At 38.2% G+C, this 19,170-nt stretch overlaps 1 protein-coding gene across 13 annotated transcripts in view; it reads right to left on the minus strand.

The window, feature by feature from the left end:
- The window catches only part of lrrc7 (leucine rich repeat containing 7), a 128,253-nt gene that overhangs the window by 41,063 nt on the left and 68,020 nt on the right, over positions 1-19,170 (minus strand). For 10 of the 13 annotated variants that reach the window (XM_039811339.1, XM_039811340.1, XM_039811347.1 and 7 more), the window contains 10 exons: positions 10,673-10,875; positions 7,368-7,485; positions 5,980-6,058; positions 4,960-5,049; positions 4,391-4,447; positions 3,204-3,267; positions 2,418-2,492; positions 2,127-2,271; positions 1,247-1,319; positions 965-982 (listed from right to left, as the gene is read on the minus strand). In XM_039811339.1, the coding sequence (XP_039667273.1) occupies positions 965-982; positions 1,247-1,319; positions 2,127-2,271; positions 2,418-2,492; positions 3,204-3,267; positions 4,391-4,447; positions 4,960-5,049; positions 5,980-6,058; positions 7,368-7,485; positions 10,673-10,861 (908 nt within the window). In that variant the 5' untranslated portion in view covers positions 10,862-10,875. Of the gene's footprint in view, positions 1-964; positions 983-1,246; positions 1,320-2,126; positions 2,272-2,417; positions 2,493-2,857; positions 2,940-3,203; positions 3,268-4,390; positions 4,448-4,959; positions 5,050-5,979; positions 6,059-7,367; positions 7,486-10,672; positions 10,876-19,170 lie in introns of those variants that run through there. The other 3 variants (XM_039811338.1, XM_039811349.1, XM_039811348.1) reach the window with 2 other exon arrangements.

The raw sequence follows: 19,170 nt of genomic DNA on the forward strand, positions 1-19,170 counted from the left end.
GTTGAGGTAAAGGCATACATTCTGCAGATATATGTATCTGTTAAGTAATGTAAAATAATTTATTTAGAAATATAGAATTCTTTATTTGTGGAAAGAGAGGAGTAGAAATATGATCACATTCATCTTTATTAAGCAGCACTTAAAAACTCGAGGGGTAAGAAAAGGATCATTTCATGTTTTTGGTTTAATCAGAGGGGAAACAATGGATCTACAGGACTACTTACTGAGGCTTAAACCCGGGATTTGTTCAGGAAGACAAAATGTTTTCAAAGCATTTAGATACAAATGTGTTGCAAAGAGTGACATTTAAGTCTTGTATGTCACTGAATGTTAAATGGTCTTTTAAAAATATAATCCATCACAGATTGACTGATTCACACAATAATTAGCAACAAGATCCAAGTCACTAAACTGTTTCAAACAGAAAAAAAGGAACAGAATCAATTTATAAATCCTGGAGGTGTTTTCTTATTGCAGTCTGCAATGTGAGCAGAATGGTATGCTTGCAAGCAATCTCAGTATACAGACATGAAACAAGGCTAGGACAATACTTCCGAATTCAGAAGAAAACGTTTCTGCTTAATTCAACAAACGCTCTTTTTTCAAAAGCAACTAATCTGATTTATGTGATTGAATCTGGACTGTGATGGATTATAAGAATTATTGTAATCAAAGTACTGTAATCATTTTACATGCAATCATTTATATCTCGACCCAGTAAGTTTATGCATGGCTTGTATTGTACATTGTGTATTGTACACAATTGAGAATGTGGATTATAGTCCAAATATTGATAAAGTAAAAAACCAAATTAAAGTTTATGTTTGCATGTAATTTGCATGAATTTAAGATGTTTCCCACAACCCCATGTAGTTGTAAGCTTGTGTGTTTGTATCTGTAACGCAGTTGAACATCTATCTGTCGCTGAACGCACCCCTGGATCCGGTAGGCTCATGTTACTCACCCGTGCTTGGGCTTCGCACTAACGCCACAGCAACGCAGCAAACACAACACACAGAACCCCCCAATCATGAGCCAGCATAACAACACAGCAACTAACAGTAATACACAAGGAAAACCACAAGCCACCAAAGATAAACCTGCTGAGAAAATCTGACAAAATACTGTAGAAGGTGATTTCAAAATAAAGCAAATGTATACAGTACATGGTGTTATTATTCGCTTTTCTTTTTGTCTGAGTGTGTGTGTGTGTGTGTATGTGTGTGTGTGTGTGTGTGTTTCTTACCTCCCGATGGTGTTAGGCAGTGAGGTCAGCTGGTTGTCATCTACCTTCAATGTAGTCAGCTTCTTCAACATTCCTACACAATATGCAAACACAGACATATTCACATATACACTGAGCTCTGAAATGCCCCTTTTTAAAAACAATTTTACAGACAAAAGTGGAATTAAAGTATAAAGTTGGCCATATTCTGTATTTTTCTTATTGTGAAAACAATATGATTGGATCCTGACAACTATTTTTTCTGTGTAGCCAAATCGTGGTACATCTAATTCCTCTTTATAATAAAACTCCAATTTTGTCCAAAAACCCATCAATGAGCCACAGGACTGCAGTGGGTGCCATGTTCTTTCATTACCATGAACTTATAGTTTATTTTGATTCAATCCCACATACACCATCCTGCTGCCATAAATATTCCCCAGTGGAAAATAAAATCAATTTTAGTCAGTCTGAAAATAGTCCCAAACAAATGCATAATGCATTCCTGTTTGAGTATCATTGGCTGAAGTTGGCTGAGTAAATTACTAAAAATTAAACAATGCAACCAGTTTTTTTTTAAGATTTTCACAGGAATCAATGGATGTGGGGATTTTTTCTTTTGTCTTTTCATAAGATTTGTTGTCAGTAGGAAAAATAAAGAGTAACACCAGCCTTATCCTTTATTACACTTTTGAGTAATCTGTGCTACACCACTCTCGCACAGCTAGAACCACTCTCACCTGTGATGTGCCCAGTACAACCACAGTCCTCTGCTGCTGTCTACTGCGCAGCCCCATCAGGAACTAAATAGGTGGGAATTTAAATGCTGCGCTACAGCTTCATCAACTTAAGTCTATGAGTGTCTTTGTGTGTGCATGTATGTATGTGTTTGTGTGTGTACCTATAGAGTCAGGGAGTTGCTGCAGCATGTTGGAGGAGAGCAGCAGGTCTTCTAAGGACTCGCAGCCTGAAATATCCGTGTCCAATGTCTCAATACGATTCTTAGCTAAGTCAAAGTACCGCAACTGACGAAGTTTTCCTATCGCCTGCAGCGGGGGAGAGCGAGGAGAAAACGGAATAATTGAATGACAGAGTAAAGACAGATAAGCAACAAACTGAAAAGAAAGTGTCATTCAAATATCTCCAGAGCGGCTGTTTTCTTTTACTGCAAGAGCTGAAAGTGTGTTCTTACCCCTGGTATACACTGTAGAGAGTTGTTATCCAGCCACAGCTCTTTTAGGTTGTGGATCTGTTCCAACACCTCGGGCTAACATGCAAACAGAGGAATCCATATCAGCATATATTGCAGACATATGCATCAACAAATATGCAGATATGTAGAAAGTAGCTTTTTATATGATAAAAAATATGAATTATTCGTTAACATCAAAGGACACCGTCTCAGCACTTATGTTGTGAACATGTACAGATCCAAAAAACAACTTCAGTGCATCTTCCGACCCAGTTTGGCATAAATAAAGAAAATAAAGAAATGTCAGCGGAGTGGGTAAGACTGGCAATCTCTCTCTCAGTGCTTTCTCTCTCTTGGAAGGAAGCAGACCACACAGCCAACCTACTCCTGTCATAGCCGACTTCCTGTCTGACCCTGATGACATATCCTGTTAGCCTCCAACCAGTCTCCTCTTCCTCCATTATGTCACTGTGTCCCATTTCAGGGTCCAGCTGAAGGACAGTAGGCTGAACTTCCTCCTGCCTTAATGAGACAGTGTACAGAGGATTGACCATATGCTGCGTTAGGTCTTGAAATGTGAACTTTGAAGGCAGCGGCCCTCAAAATAGGACACGGCATCTGTGTTTCTGTTTGGGTTCCTCCTCCTTGTTACAAATAAATATGGTTCAACTAGTAAACTACTCCTAAGACTTTCATATTTGAGCTTTCTTTGATCAAAAAGGACAATCTCAATGTTAAACTTAAACACTTAATTCATGCTGCATTTCAAAATAAAATCAGTCTCACCACTTCAGAGAATTCATTGCTACCCAGATCCAACCTCTCTAACTGTGTCAGTCTGTGGATGGACCTGAGAGGAGAGAATACATTGATTAATACTACTACTACTACTACATTGTGACATATGTACTTTATATAGGCTAGTTTTGTACACTGAACAATGCACAGCCCACCAAAACACCAGGCAAAAATACAATGTAGCATTTAATAATCATATTAGATGTATTCTGTATGTATTCATTTTATGTTAAATTTTTTTGCCTTGTTTTCTAATTCTTATTTTTACTCTTATTCTATTGATTCTTTAGTAGTTAGCCACCCTGCATTCACTAACAAATAAAACCTTTGAATCTTTAAATCAGTTGAAAATTACACATGATAATATTATTGTCATGCACTGTAATGCATTCCTGCTTAGCTGACTGGATCTAGCAGTCTTCTGACTATTGTGGCTCTCTGATTTGCTTTGATTTAAACGTAGCAACTACAGTGTGGCCATGGACAATCTGCCGTTGACGATGCATGCAGTGTCCATATTTAGGATTTATTCCTGGGGAGTGATGTTTACTAAACCTGCATCCCTCCTTTTTCAGTTTTTCCTATCGTTTCATTTATATTTTGAACACACTACTGTTCTTTTTTTACTTCAGTTAGCTAGTTGCAAAGCGTGATTCCCTGACATCTTTTAAAATCTTAGGGAAAAACCTTAACTATTTATGCTCACTTTGGATTTACATCAACATGCCTCCTACATGTTGAGTAGGAAACATCCTAACAACCAGCAATTAATGTGAACCATGTTCACAGTTAGAGAGCAAGGGGGATCGTGCCCTGGTAGTCATACTTGTAAAGTAATAATTACAGCGGTAGTATTATTGGCATTAGTATTAATGCTTTTCACAATCGATTGTAATTTAAATTAGTTACTCTACAACTCTGATGGTTGTCTATGTTAGGTACAGCTGTTATGTTAAACAGGAAACATTTAAAACTGTTAGACGACATCACTGTTATAACAGGCTTTATCAGTATTCAAGACCACCTGCCAGGGATAAATATTGTTTTAATCTGGACACCTGGGAACGCAAGCATACAGTCGGTATCATGAAGCATGTGCGTGTGTGTGTGTGTGTGTGTGTGTGTGTGTGTAATTGTCTGTCTTTCTCACACACACATATGGCATTTTTTCTTACTTTGGCATGGTTTTCAGGTGGTTCTCTCTCAGCTCCAGGATCCGTAGTTTGGAGAGTCTGAAAAACAGAAGGCACATAAACCAAAACTTAATTTACTGTATTAATTCTCTCTTGCAACAACTGTTACTACATCAGTTGTTAATAACACTCAGTGAAATGAGGCAAAAACAGGCCACATTTATCACCATTTCAACTCCAGAAGCAGTGTTATTTCCTAATCAGTGATAATAATGATGCATCATGATTGACCAATTATGTTTAATTACCAAAAATCATTCCACATCCTTGCAGATGAACATCACCATGAAAATGTTTCAATGTAGAGAATGTCTTTCACTTATGAGCTTCTACATGTTGCACAGGATTTCATTTGAAATTCTTAACCGCTATCAGCTGCCCTCATTCACAATAACAGAATTTAAAGGGGAAGAACAACTTGTTGAAAATTGAGAAATAAGTACCTGGATAAAATGATAAAAAAAATATGGGATAATGGGACCTCATCTAACACAGTCATCCGCAAATGCTCACAACCAAGCACACACAAACAATGACATGCATCAGTTTACCTGCCAAAGTTAGCCGGCAGATACTCCAGGAAGGCATCGTTTAAGAAGAGCTGGGTCAGATTCAGGAGCTGCGTAAAACCATCTGGGAGTCTAGAAATTTGAGAGAAATGGCGAGAGGTGGAAAAAAAGAAGAACAAATGCAAAAGAAGAATAATAAAGAGAAAAAGAAAGTGTGTGTCCTTGAAAAACCTCAATGGATTAAAACATGTTTCCGTAACAACCCTGTACAGTAGAAAGAGCTAATTGATATTAGCCTGCAGATGACTCATCTCCTGCACACACACACACACACACACACACACACACACACACACACACAAACTTACTGCAGAGAAATAATTTTTTTACTTGCGTGTGTGTGTGTGTGTTTGTGTGCGCTTCATGGACATTACACCACCGAAAGGAAAACAGCAATTACTAGCATTAACATCTGTTGCTCAAAAATAAACATCAGCACTTTATTGTATCAATTAAATCTTCCACTGTCTAGCCATAGCTGAGCCAATAAAACACATGCGGTTGTATGGTAGAATGGGGGTCTGTGGATACAGCCAACTACTATAAAATATTTAACCTCTCTGTGGTGCTATAAATGCATGGCTTGGAATACGTAAAAGCAGGAAAAAAACAACAGTGTTGGTCTCTTGACAGAGAAAAATCTGCTAAAACAGCTAAATACATGGCACATGCAACAACAAAAAACCCATTACAGCTTGTACTGAGTCCACTCAAAGTGGTTGATAAATTGGTGCTGTAAACAATACATGAAAGCCAAATTGAAAGTGATTAAGAGGTGTTATTTTTAGTATAATAGAGTCATTGTTTTATCTCATGTTGTTATCCAGAAGCAGATGCATTATCCCCTACATGTTTCAGTTTTTTTTGTTAGTGCAGCTATATTGTGTCCAACTTGCAAAACAAACCTTTGAGCTGTAGTCAAACATTAGGCTAATATTTGCTGCAGTCAAACTAGAGGCTTCAACTGAAAGGAATAAGACAAGGTGTGCTTTGGTGTCTTACTTGGTGATAGGGTTGACACTGGCCTCCACCACAGACAGGCCTTTACAGCATTTTATATTGTCGGGAAACTCCTGGATACCTGAAAGAGAGAGAGACACACAAAGATGGAAGAGGAAATGTGTTAGTTACTAGGGGTGGGGGGAAAAAAATCGATACAGCATTATATCGCGATATTTTCCGTGTCAATACTGTATCGATACACAGACCCCAAGCATCGATCTATTATTATATATGTGTTGGTCAGTTTGTCTGCTTGATAATCCCATTTTGCAGCAATAAAATTGAAATGAGACGAACAAACAGAGAAATGTATCTTTTTAGATAAAACAGATGTTGACAAAGTTTCCTTTTGGGGATATCATTTAAAATTGGGAAATATTTGAAGTTGAAAAAAGGTAATAAATTGCAGTATATCGCAGAATATCACAATATGTTTAAAATCGCAATAATATTGTATCGTGAAATAAGTATCGTGATGATATTGTATCGTGAGGCCTCTGGTGAGTTACTTATTTTCAGTTTGTTGAGTGATTTCCTATAAAGAAAGGGAATTATTATCTACAGTAAGCTTTGCAAGTGTTAAGACAGTGTAAAGTTTTTTCATATATTTTGGAGGTGAGATCATTGTGATTATGAGCTTTTTTTCTGGGCTGCCTTGAGATCTGTGCTACCTTTGTTTCCTTACCTGCTCAACTCCATATGTTGTAGTACTGTATATGCAGGACTTTAAATTAACACCCGCCAACCCACCAAAAGCAGGTAAAAAATAACTTTGGCTGGTATAACATTGTAAAGTTACGAGCCAATTTGGCCGGTGATGAATGAAGCAAAGCGTCTGTTTTTAATCAGCCAGCTGCAGAAACCATCCGACAAGTCAGTGTTTACAGATTGGTCTGTTTTCCGGCAAGAAATTTGGGCGTTTTGGTGTGTGTTTGGCTTGGAAAACGAATGGAACTGTGGGAAGCAAAACAGAGGAGCTGAAATTAAGCAGTAAAATCAGATAGGAAAAAAAACAAAAAACCTGGAGATATTTTTTCGAGAGTAAAGTAAATGTTTATAGTTTAATGTATATCTGCCAGCCATCAACCCAAACACATATTTTTAAAGAAGCATGGATGCTAAAACGTATTCAGGGGCACTCATAATCTATTTTATTTTCCCTGGACAAAAATGGATTTAAAAATTGACTAGCCATGTTGGCTGGTGATTAAAAAAGTTAATTTAAAGCCCTGTGTATATGGGCAGATAGTAATTCAAATTGCAGTTGGTAATGCCGATAAGTTAGCAGTTGACTTTTAGTTTTCTTATTTTAATTTTTTTTAAATTATTTTAGTTTTGTGGTTTGTTCTGGTTGGATTGGTCATCTGTGTTACAGAGAAGATTTTTACCGTTTTTACTGATGTCTAGCTCTTTGAGGTTAACCAAGCTGGCGATGGTGGTGGGCAGGTTGGACAGGTCGTTATCGGGCATGCTCAGCTTCTTCAAGGCCTGGCAGTTGAAGAGTTGCTATGGAAACACAGAGGGGAAACAATGAAATATTATAGTCTTTTGGCTAAATCACACAGACCTTTAGCGGAAAGGTAGAAAAGGACAGAGAGCGAGAAAGTCAGCTGGAGGCATGCACTACTTAATGTTGTGGAAAAGCAGTGCCATTTGAGCTGCTTTTCTATGAATAATGCAGACTTAATCTCCTACATGAGGTCGCCCCTAGGGACAAAACACACACTAGAGTGAAAGCTAAAACATTCAGAGAAATGTGCCCTTAATAGGAAAATACTGCAAATGCCAAAACATATACAAGAGTGAAGGCACATGCATAAAAAGGAAAGTGCTTAGAGTACAGAAAGGCTAAACTGTAAATACCAAAGCACACACAACAGGCAAAAGCACAGACAGAATTGCTACAAATATTAAAACACATACAAAAAGCCAAAGCTTGTTTAAATAATTTTAACTGAAGGTCTACGACCATCTTTTTCCAGAGTGGTCAACTGCTATAATTATCAGAAACTTTCAAACTCAAAAATGAAATGCTCAGGAATAAGACCAAAATCAAAAGCTAACAGTGAACGTGTCTTAAGAGAAGTAAAGTTAAGAGGTAATAATAATTCAAGAATTAATATTTATTTTTATATTATATTATATTTATAAGTCATTAATTAAGCAGCAACAATTAGCCGGCTAACTACCCTTACAGACAACACTTCTCACCTGTCACAGTGGCCGTGTTCATGCTAGCGAGTGTCTTGTTCACTAGCAAACATTGTGTAATTAAGCAACTTACACTTTCTAAAATTAGTGAGCTTTATATGTAGTCTAATTGTGTGTAGCCTATTTATTCCAGTAATTGTTTTTCTATAAGAATCATAAGATTTAAAAAGAAAATGATACAGAAATGTATTTGAATAATCAGTTCATGATGGATAGTGTGTGCATAATCAACATAAATAAAAAAACATTGATTGAATTGATTTTCAGGTATTAGTCAGCTAATACCATTTTAAGTCATGGATTTATAACAATTAAAAATCATGCCTTCATTCATAACAATCAGAAAATCTAAATGAACAAACAAAATAGACAGATAAAAAGACATCATGCTCACCTTTCAGCAGCATTCATCACAACATTTATTCACCAATATCCAAACAAAAGATACAAATTCTTACAACTTTTCAAAAGATAACCACACTCAGTTACCATATGGTGGATCATCACCTGGAAAAGGGACAGCATTTGTGCCTTCTGAACAGGTGACCTCAATTACATCAGCGTCATTATAGGCGGTATGGCATCCCCGCAGGATACATGCCGAGGATTTCCAACAGTTGAACTCAATCCATTTGGAAGAATGGCAAACACTTTGTTCAATGGATTATCCAGTGAACCGTTTTTCATTTTCCATGTTTTCTAACCTCATTTTCAAGAGCTGATAATTAAAATATCACTTGGGGGTTGCCAAAACACTTCCAGAGTGTGCTATCTGTTGTACTGAGGCCAGTGTGCTGTAAACATGTACAGTAGCACCTTAATCTGCCAAGTGTCACCCAGACTTCACCCACTCTGATTTGATGTGTACCATACTTCACACAAAACACCCAACTATCCTACGATGTGCAATGTCTGTGTCATTTTCTTATAATTCAAACAAACATATGCTCTCACATTCATTCCTGCCGGCACTTTCCAAGTCCCCTAACTTGCACAAGAAAGGGAACCTATGCAGACATTTAACTAATTGAATGATTAACTGCCCAAAATAAAATGCTGCTTTGTGCCCAAAATATTTTTAGATTGCCTATTTTGTATATTTTATTGACATGTTGTCAGCCATACTGTCACTTTTGTAAAAGGAGCACTGGGGCCGAAGATCTTCTGCTCGGGGCCTGTGGGTCAGGCCAGGCCAGGCCACGATACTTAAAGACACAATCACTTACCCACACACACTAAAGGAGCTCTCTACTCACTTACAATAAGACCAATTACTCTGGCAGCCTTGACATCTCTTATTCAATCTTGGCATGTACATTTACACATACACATTGTCAAGGTTTTTTGTCAGTTGAATGCAAGTTTGGCTTGCCACTTACTCAGCCCTATTGTCATTTAAACCAGGACAGGATATCAATAAAATGAAACAGACCTCCTATAAACAGCAACTGTAATTCTCCTTGAAATATTGGAAGGACATTTTGCCTCATTACTGCTCACGTGGAGGTTTTCTGAAAGTCTCGGGTGGCCCAGGATGCCTCTCTCCCCCCCATGCTGTCACTCGCTGTTGCAACATCTAAGATAAAAAAAACCCTACAGCAGTCCAGAGTAAAATATCTCAACAGTTATTGAATGGATTGACTTACAACTTTCTACAGGCATGATCCACAGAAAAATAATCTTAATGACTTTAGCATGCTGATAATAGCATTTAAACACTAACGTTGGCATTCACTTCAAAACATCGGGAATGCCTGAGGCTAACAAAGTACAACGAGGAAAGCTGCAATGTACACTGACAACCTGTCTGTCTGAGTCTGAAATGTCCTAAATTGGCAACTGTACAGAAGATGAACCCTTTTTGTTTAGGTACCAGCATGGCCTTGGTGCCACCCTCAGGTTGTTGTTTTGTGCCCCACCGGTGGTAAAGATCTGAGAATAGCCAAGCTTAGTACCATTGCTTAACTGTAAATTCCTTTAAATGAACATCACTGGTGCCTCTCACAACATTAATATATCCAAATGTGTCGACTTCTGAAGGCGTAACTTACAGATACAGCCAAGTAATCAGTGGAGATGAAACGAATAAAGATTCACTTTTTGTCGCATACCACAAAGCAATAAAATATGTCACATTTACAGTTACTTCATGTAAGAGTTTAAGTGCAAAAAAAGGCATATTTGTTGGGCTTTCCACTAATAGGTCAGAAAGTAAAACTTACATCATGGCTCCTTAGAACAAGGTGTGGAGCAAACAGCTTATTTTAATAAAGTGAACAAAATCAAAAGGAAGTGCAACACATATTAGTCCATGAATTTTCACGAATGTTTTGCAAGGATTTCATAAGAATCAACCGGCCAGCCTTGGTCCAGGTTCAGGTAGTCAAGAAATGGTTATAAATTATGTTTACCATGTTGGGCTTTGGGGTTAGAGGTTAGATACAAGTTCCAGCAGAGAGGGGTTAACGTGGTTCAGAGTTACCTTGGGTAGTTCCTCAATCTGGTTGGCGTCGAGGTAGAGCTCCTCCAGAGTTCTCTCGAAGCTGAAGATTTCCTTGGGGACTTGCTGCAGGCTGCAGTGGGAGTAATCCAACACTGAGATCACTTCCTCTTCGCCGCGGAAACAACGGCACGGCACCAGCCGGCCAATCAGCTTTCGCTTAGTGGTCATTTCCAGACACTGCACTATGGCGGCAAGAAGAGGAGAGGAGAGAGACGACGTTAGATTCCTTTTAGACAGACTGCTGAACTCATGAACATCAACAGGCTCATTATATGTGAGGAGTCTTTATTCATTTCACTGTGTTCCTGTGTAGATCATTGTTACATTATTAGACTAATTCACTACGAGATAACAAAAGGTCAGAAAAATATAAAACTAGCATCAAATAAGTTTCTTTAGAGATTACCTATGGAGCTGTCCTTAACATTCATGTCTGGGATTTGCTTTAAAATGTTCTAAAATAAGATTTTGATAACAATTTGAGCTGCATTTATTAATGGTGACATGCTTTTGATGGGTAATGCAATAAATAAAGTGTTAATTTAGGTCTGAGGGTGTAAAACTGACAGTATTTATATGACATCAGTGTTAAATTGACACTTCAATCAGCCCTTTCAGCTCATCAGTAGAGCCTTATCATACAGTATGGGTTACAGCCCTGTGATAGACTGTCAAACTGTTCAAGGTGAACTCTGCCTTTTGGCGATTTTGGGCTGGACTGCAGTCCTTCATAACCCTGCAGAGGATAAGCAGGTAATGACCTCCTCCCTACGCAGATGTTCACGGTATTTTACAGTGGCAGACAATGTGGGCCTTACAGTAATAGATATGTGGAATAGATACAAATGAATGTGCATTCCTTGAGTGAGGATGTATTATTCAAATCATCATTCAACGCTTACTACACTCAATCTACTGACAAATTAAAAAAAAAAGTTAATGCCAACCCTTTCAAACAGAACAAAGAGTGAATTTTCAGTTATCTTGACTGCCACCTTGATTTCCTGTTTGATTTGGATAAGCTGAAACCAGCTGTGATGAGGAGAAATGGAGTAAGAGGACAATAGGAGCTGATGAGGAGTGAAGCTGAAGAAACAGAGGGGAGTCCAAAGGGGGGATGAGGAGGAGAAAATGAGGAAGTGTAGAGAGCAAAGAGAGGGAGACAAGGAGTCTCAGAGATATGACCTGCAGCGTTATCTGTCTATAAACACACACACACACACATGTCCAGCACAGTGTGACCAGATGAATTCAGAAGATAGACAGAGGGATCTTGAGCACTGTGAGGACACACTTTGTTATCTGCTTTAGTTAATTGCAAGGGCAGTGAAATCTGTTGAATTGACTGGCTGGTTATGCTCCAGGACTGTTTATCTAAAAAGGGTTGGACCATTAAAATCAATACATCCTTATCCACAGACATGTTCAAAGCAGGCGTAATGAGGCGAGCTGGGATTTACTGTTTGTTTCTACAGTATGTGTAAACCCAGCAGTGAGTGCTTTCCTTGGACCACTGGTTCTTTTCTAACCCCTCATGTTTAGAGCTAAACGGTAACCCAGGGTTTGTATAGCTACTGGAGAACAGGTGGGATTTCACCAATGAGGATTACACAGCTCAGTGTAAAAAAAATGATCTCAAAGCATGTCCTGTGTTTTCCTTCCTTCAATGTGTTGGACTGCCAACTCAAAAAGATGCTGCACAAGGGCTAAAACTATAGCTGGGCAATGTGGTCAAATTTACTTTCAGGATCTCGTTAGTTGTATGTGGAAATATATTATTTCATTTCAAACTTTAGTCTCAGTTAATCAGCTTTCTTTGTGTGTGCGTGAAAATAAAATACAGGTCAAAAAAATTCAGAAAAAAAAAAGATCAGAGGCGGAGGTTAAAGGTAGAATTTAAGAAAAGTCCAAACTGATTTGATAAAACTTTGCATGCAATGAAAGGAAAAATGTAACCAAGGGCTCTCTTTATGCATTGACCATCTACAGAGTCATAATCCCCAAAAGTTTTGGAGTGAAATTAATACGGTTGGGCCCTATTGGAAGCCGAGTACCCATGAAGGCGAGATTAGAAATTTGAGTATTGTTTTTTTTCATGTCTTGTATTTCTCCTGTGTGGTTACATGATCAAACAGAGAGCAACTTCTATTATTCACAATAAGAAATCACCTATATTTCATATTTTCCGTGTTTCAGACACTGTTACCTCCGTTCTCCACCTGTTGGAATTTTGTATTATTAATTTAATAGCCTGCATTCATCCCAACATAAAACCGTTTTGCCAATTAAAGATGGTCAAGAATAAAGTATAAAATGATATATTTTTATAAAACTTGGACAACAAGCTGCAACAGCCTCACCATCAATAGTTAATGTTTTGCTAACAGTTTCCAGGCCTGGAGCAGAATACACATTCACAGGTCAAGACTTCCTGCTGCTTCGTGCGAGATCCTTTACAATAAAGCAACGGAAACTATACGACACAAGACGTTACTTTATATAAATATTCCCCATTCATGTGGGATGAGTCTATATTTTGGACTTCTGACAACTATATAAGTCTATATGACTTCTGGTCGATGTCAGAACAGTTATAATTTCCTCTCAAATGTTTGGTTTCAGTGCGGCTGTCCAATCAGCAGGGGACACAAGTCAGATGACATGCTCCGTCATAGTTACATAGCAGAAGTTGCATCAGGGATCTTCTCATTGGCTGAGTAAGCAGGCAGTCTGAGTTATAACCTGGCTAATAGCATCATGACTACCAAAGGTGTGAAATCGGCATTCTCTAAATCAACCGCTTGACATCCCAGCCAAGAGCCAGATGGCCCAGTATAATGCTCCAAAACCAGCAACCCTGACCAGAGCTGGTATGATCTTTTGATAGAACTCTACTACAGATTAAAGAGGATTAAAACGTGTTATAAGACTTTTATTTTCTTCATGTTTTATATAAAACACTTTGAAGTGCCTTGATACTGAAATTTGCTATATGAATATAGCACATTGTGTTTTATTTTGATTCTATCTTGTGGCTTTGCTTGATTTTTTTTTTTCTTTTTTCATCATAAAGTCTTTTCTGTAACTTTTGTTTATTCCAAAATGACCCCGTAAAAAAGCACTGCAAAGTATTGCGGATAATGATTTGGCAAAATCGATAGTATAAATATCAGCATGCAGTCTGGTGAAGCTGTTTGATTATGCACTCCCAGTCTACTGATGTAACATCTTAGGCATGCATAGACTGACTAAAAATAAAGAGAGCAGAGAAAAAGAGATCAGAGCTGATGCTACCCATTAGAATTAGACAACAACAGCAGGGACAATGACAAATATTAGGAGCAAATGGGAGGTTGTTTACGTGGGCAGCGATAAGCGCCGGCTGTGGGCAGTCACCTTCATGACACAGACACCTCTCCAGAGGCTGATTTTACACAAGAAACCACAATACTGACAAAGAAGATGCACAAAACAGGAAGGATGCACAGTGGAGCTGCTCAGACTCTTTGAATCTATGGATAACATTTCAAAAGATTCATATGAGACAAATGTCAACAAGATGACAAATGTAACACAATACATCAGCATTTGGGATTTAACAATCCACGTTCAGCTCTCGTTCATTCATGGATATCATGTTTTGTGGAAAACAAATGGACCGAATTTTGAAAATCTTTTGCTTTCTTTTGTGGTTCTAGTGCTCTGGTAGGCCCTGTCTAAATGAATGAATGTAAGGGGGGACACTGACGTGTATCGAGTCCTGCTCAGACTCCCAGAGAGCCAAAAAAAATAAAAAATAAAAAGGTAGGAAGAGAGTCAGAGCAAACTGGCATTGATGGGGTGAAACTAGGAAGTGAGCGTGGTTGGCTGTGTTGGCTCTCGCTGCTGCTATGGAAACAGCATGACAGAGCAGACTGACTCTGCAGAGGCAACGCTACATGTGCATGTGTGCAAGCTCCCAGCACGCAAATTCCACACACACACACACACACACACACACACACACACACACACACACACACACACACACACAAATAATTTAGCTTTGCTCATATCAGTACAATGATAATTACATTAAAGAAACAAAGATGTAAGCAGTGAGACATTTTGCAAGAACTGCTAACACACACCTGCCCACAAGCGCTACACACACGCAGTCACCCACACTTATGCACACATTTACACACTAGCAAGCAGAGGTGGGAGAAGTACTTAGATTCTTTATTTGAGTAAAAGTAGCAATAACTCAATGCCAAAATACTCAATGGTAAACGGTCCCTGTCACCCATATCAAAGGATAATTGTAACTGATGCATTTATAAATGTTTGCTGTAGTTGGTTTGGGTGTTTGTTTTTTCCAGTTGCAACTGCAAGTTGCAACATAAAGACATTTCTGTCAGTAATTTACTCTTTTAAGACTTTTTCTGTGGTGCAGTAAGAATATTTTAAACAGTTTTTAAAGGGGCTGTACTGTAATGGCGTCCTGAGTAGAGAATTAAGTCAAACTTCCTGTGTGTGTGTGTGTTGTAGTCCGATCTTTTTTGTTCTTTGTTTTGATAGCCGGTTCGGCCACACGCGCATGTTGTCGTGAAATAACATAGGTATTTCACCTATTAGGGCATAAGTATTTCAATACAACCCCTTTAAAGTAAATGAACTTGTCAAAATGAGAAACAAAAACTGGGTTGACACTAAAGTTTATTTTAGAAAGCATTTTTGCACTTTTTATAGGAAAAACATTTCTTTAAGTATTTAATTCCAGACAAGAATGACCTAGAATGAGATTTTTGTTCACTGAATAATGCATCTAGTTTTAGAAGATGGTTGTATGCCTTGTATAAAAACATAACCTGCAAAATATGCAAAGTAACTAGCAACTATATAAATGTAAAGTAAAAAGTACAATATGCCCATCTTAAGTATAGTAAGTATTAACTATCATATTTAAGTACAGTACTTGAGTAAATTAATTTGCACCACTGGTGTCATTGCTCTTCCTGAATTTCCCCTCAAGTGGTCTGTTTCCTTCCATCTGTTCATTTAAGTTTGTGTGTGTGTGTGTGTGTGTGTGTGTGTGTGTGTGTGTGTGTGTGTGTGTGTGTGTGTGTGTGTGCATGCCTCCTCCAGCAGCTCGAGAGGGTGAATTCCCCAGAGTCCCATGACAGCCATCACTTCACGTGCAGCCTTGCTATCACCATAGTAACCGCTGCCATAGAGACCGTCTCCCAGGAGCTGGGTGTATTTTTACTCAGTCTCTCTCTCTCTCTGTCATAAAACAGAACATGCTGCACTCAGTGGGCGATCGCTCCACATTTGCGCGACGCTTCACATAGACTCAAATATATCAGATACGTTTAGTGCACCTGAATAAAATCTTTAGAGCAGCTTCTCCAGGTCTCTTTTTTTGTAGAGGTTTGAATGCTGCACTCTGCAGAACTCACCCCATGGCTTCTGCACTCTCTCCCGACTAAACGGTCACATACTAACACGCACATGTGAAACACAGACAAACATTAAATGCCCACACACATATAAACCAATGACACATACATGCACACATGCAGGCAGTCATTTAGTTTAAGACTACTTTGTGACAGGGACGGAGAGAGAAAATTGAAGATCCCGTTTCACATCCCAGTTCACAAGCAAATCCCTGAGCTGTATATGTGCGTGCATTTGTGCGTACGTACGTGCATGCATGCGTACGTGCATGCTTACGTACGTACGTGCATGCGTGCGTACGTGCATGAATGCATGGGAGCCAGTTAACATCTTGTTCTGTCTTTTTTACATTAACTAAATTACCACTTACAGCAGTTACCTGCACCAGTACTAGCATACAAACACACAGTTATTTGTCTTTTGTTCTGAGCATAGCCTGTTAATATTTACAGTCTATAGTTCTGAGTCAGGACGTTAAACATTTCTAATCTTCCTGATTAAAAAGCAAGGCTATTACTAACCGGCAAAAACATGCTAAATTAGTGTTGTAAGGGGTCACTGCATGCACTGCAAGATCAGAAAGTAACGATCTTGACGTTTCAAGTGCAGGTGTATCTCAAGGGAATTAATGGATATTGATGTTGGAATTTAAGTTTAATTTAAGTATTTTGTAGCCTCACAGTTAATTCAATCTATCTTCAAGCCACAAAACACATTAACATTGATAAGCACATGAAGAAAATGAATAAATATTAAATGTGTAGGTTCTGAGTGCATCTTTGTGCATTCTTAATAACTCTACTTCTAGAAACTATAAATGAATGTACTTAGGGTCAGTTTAACAAATATGTAGCAACACAAAAATCCATCCATCACCTGTACCCACCTCTCCTGTTCCTGGTCTCCAGTCTATTACAGAGCTGACATATGGATTGAACCATTCACACTCACATTCACAACTACAGGCAATTTAGTCACCAGTTCACCTAACCTACATGTATTTGGACTAGAGATGTAACAATTAGTCGATTAGTTGATGGACAGAAAATAAATGAGCAATAATTTTGATAACTGATTCACTGCTTTGATTAAAAAGAAAGGTGAATCGATAATGAAAACAATCAGGTGGTTTTTCAATGGTGGAGGCATACCATGTAACTGCAAGCCAGTGACTTGAGGGAGCAGCAATATTATTTTCTAACATTTCTTGGTCAGGGATATCATGCAAGTGGTTTCACCGCGAACAATGACCCTGCCTTTTGGGAGTAAATTTGTCAACCGAGTGGACAATGTCAACGTGGACATCAGCATCAGATACCATTAGTGTACATATATAGCTAAAAGCACTAAACAATAAAATAGGTTGTATGCCAGCGCAAAATACCTTTTTTCTGATCTGTTGCAGCTGTTAAGGTCTAATTAAATTTAGTTAGCTATTTGGTTAGTGTTAGGTGTGTAAGATTGCTCCTTCGTGGATAACATTAAAGTTAAAGTCTTGGTAGGAGACAAGGCACGAATCCTGGTCACACGCTGTGGGCCCATCCGTCCACCTCCAACCTCTTCTCTATTAGAGCTGTATGACAATGCAATGCTACATCCACCTTTGCTGCTGCTGAGTCATTTTAAGTTTTAGAACAAATTACTAATGCTTTCTTTTTCCTGGTGAGGAGAAAGTCTGAAGGAATCACCACACAGTCTTGTTGAATCATGGTTTGGGGCGTTTTCACACTCGCAGCCAGTCCGATCAGTCTGCCATAGTTGCTCCAGGTGGCACGTCTGACAAACTCAATGACCCTTACATCACTGACACTAAAAATAACAATCGGCCGACAACAACAAAACACGGAACAGCTGACGATTCACCTGCACCCAAAATGTGGGGAATCAATTCTGCTCTGATGCATGAATGAACAAATACACAAATGCACCAAATGGGTCAAATATTGTTACCTAAACTGAGCCACAGAATGATCTGAAAAAAATGTTTCCCACGTTCTCGCTCTATGGAAAAGTTTCTGACTGCATTCAGAGACAAATACCAACAGATGTCAGACAGGAAGTTAGATAGACAAACAGTATATATATATATATATATAAATAGTATGCAATAAAGACAAATAAACAAGCAGCCAGATATAGAAAGGCAGCGTAAGAGAGTCGTTCTGTCAGAATCGAACATATCTGGGTTACTGCATTGATTTTCAGTACAAAGATATGTCAGCTAATAAAGAGTATTCCTGAAATAATTAGTTGATTAGTCAATTAGCTTATCAGTCTCTTAAATGAGAGAATTTGCTGTAATATATTATTGTAAACTGAATATCTTTGGGTTCCGAAATAAATGTTGACCTTTATTGGGTTAATTGACAGCATAAATACAAACAGGAAACACAGGGATAGAGTGTATGCCTATGTGTATGCTTATATTATATTATCCCTTAGGCTGACAGGACGCATGTGATGCGTTTTGTCTTATTGCTCATTAACGGTAGACTTATGCAACAGATGATAAGCGATTGTAAGTAAACATTTTGAAGGGTCACATGCATGCTAAAAAGCTTAAGACTAAACAATGAATCTGCTTAAAGATTTATTTAAAATGTTTGTGAATGAAAGGTTGCAGCCCAAATAAAGACAATATTTCAGTGTTATGGATGATTCACGTATAGTACATGAACACAGTCACTGGATGCTTCAAATGAAAAATATATACAGTTTAAAATGTCATTATTTAAAAGGAAACTTCCAATTTGTTACAACTTAGGTCTTTGGCCATCGTTTCCATTTTCCATTATGAAATTGAACATGGCAACACCGCTAAAAATAAGTCATAAAGGGCAAGAAAATTCAAAAAATTAATACAAATTTGTGTATCAGAAGTTAGCCTGACCTCTATCAGAGGTACTATAAAAACAACTTTACGTCTTAATGTAAAGTGATGTCATTGTCAGCAGAAAGTCAACTGGCTGTTCGCAAACATTTCCAAACCGACTTATTTGGTTTGTTTTTTTACTCGTCCAACTGTTCCTCAGTAT

The sequence above is a fragment of the Perca fluviatilis genome, chromosome 9 (genome assembly GCF_010015445.1).
Source record: "Perca fluviatilis chromosome 9, GENO_Pfluv_1.0, whole genome shotgun sequence".
In the NCBI taxonomy this organism is placed as follows: Eukaryota; Metazoa; Chordata; class Actinopteri; order Perciformes; family Percidae; genus Perca; species Perca fluviatilis.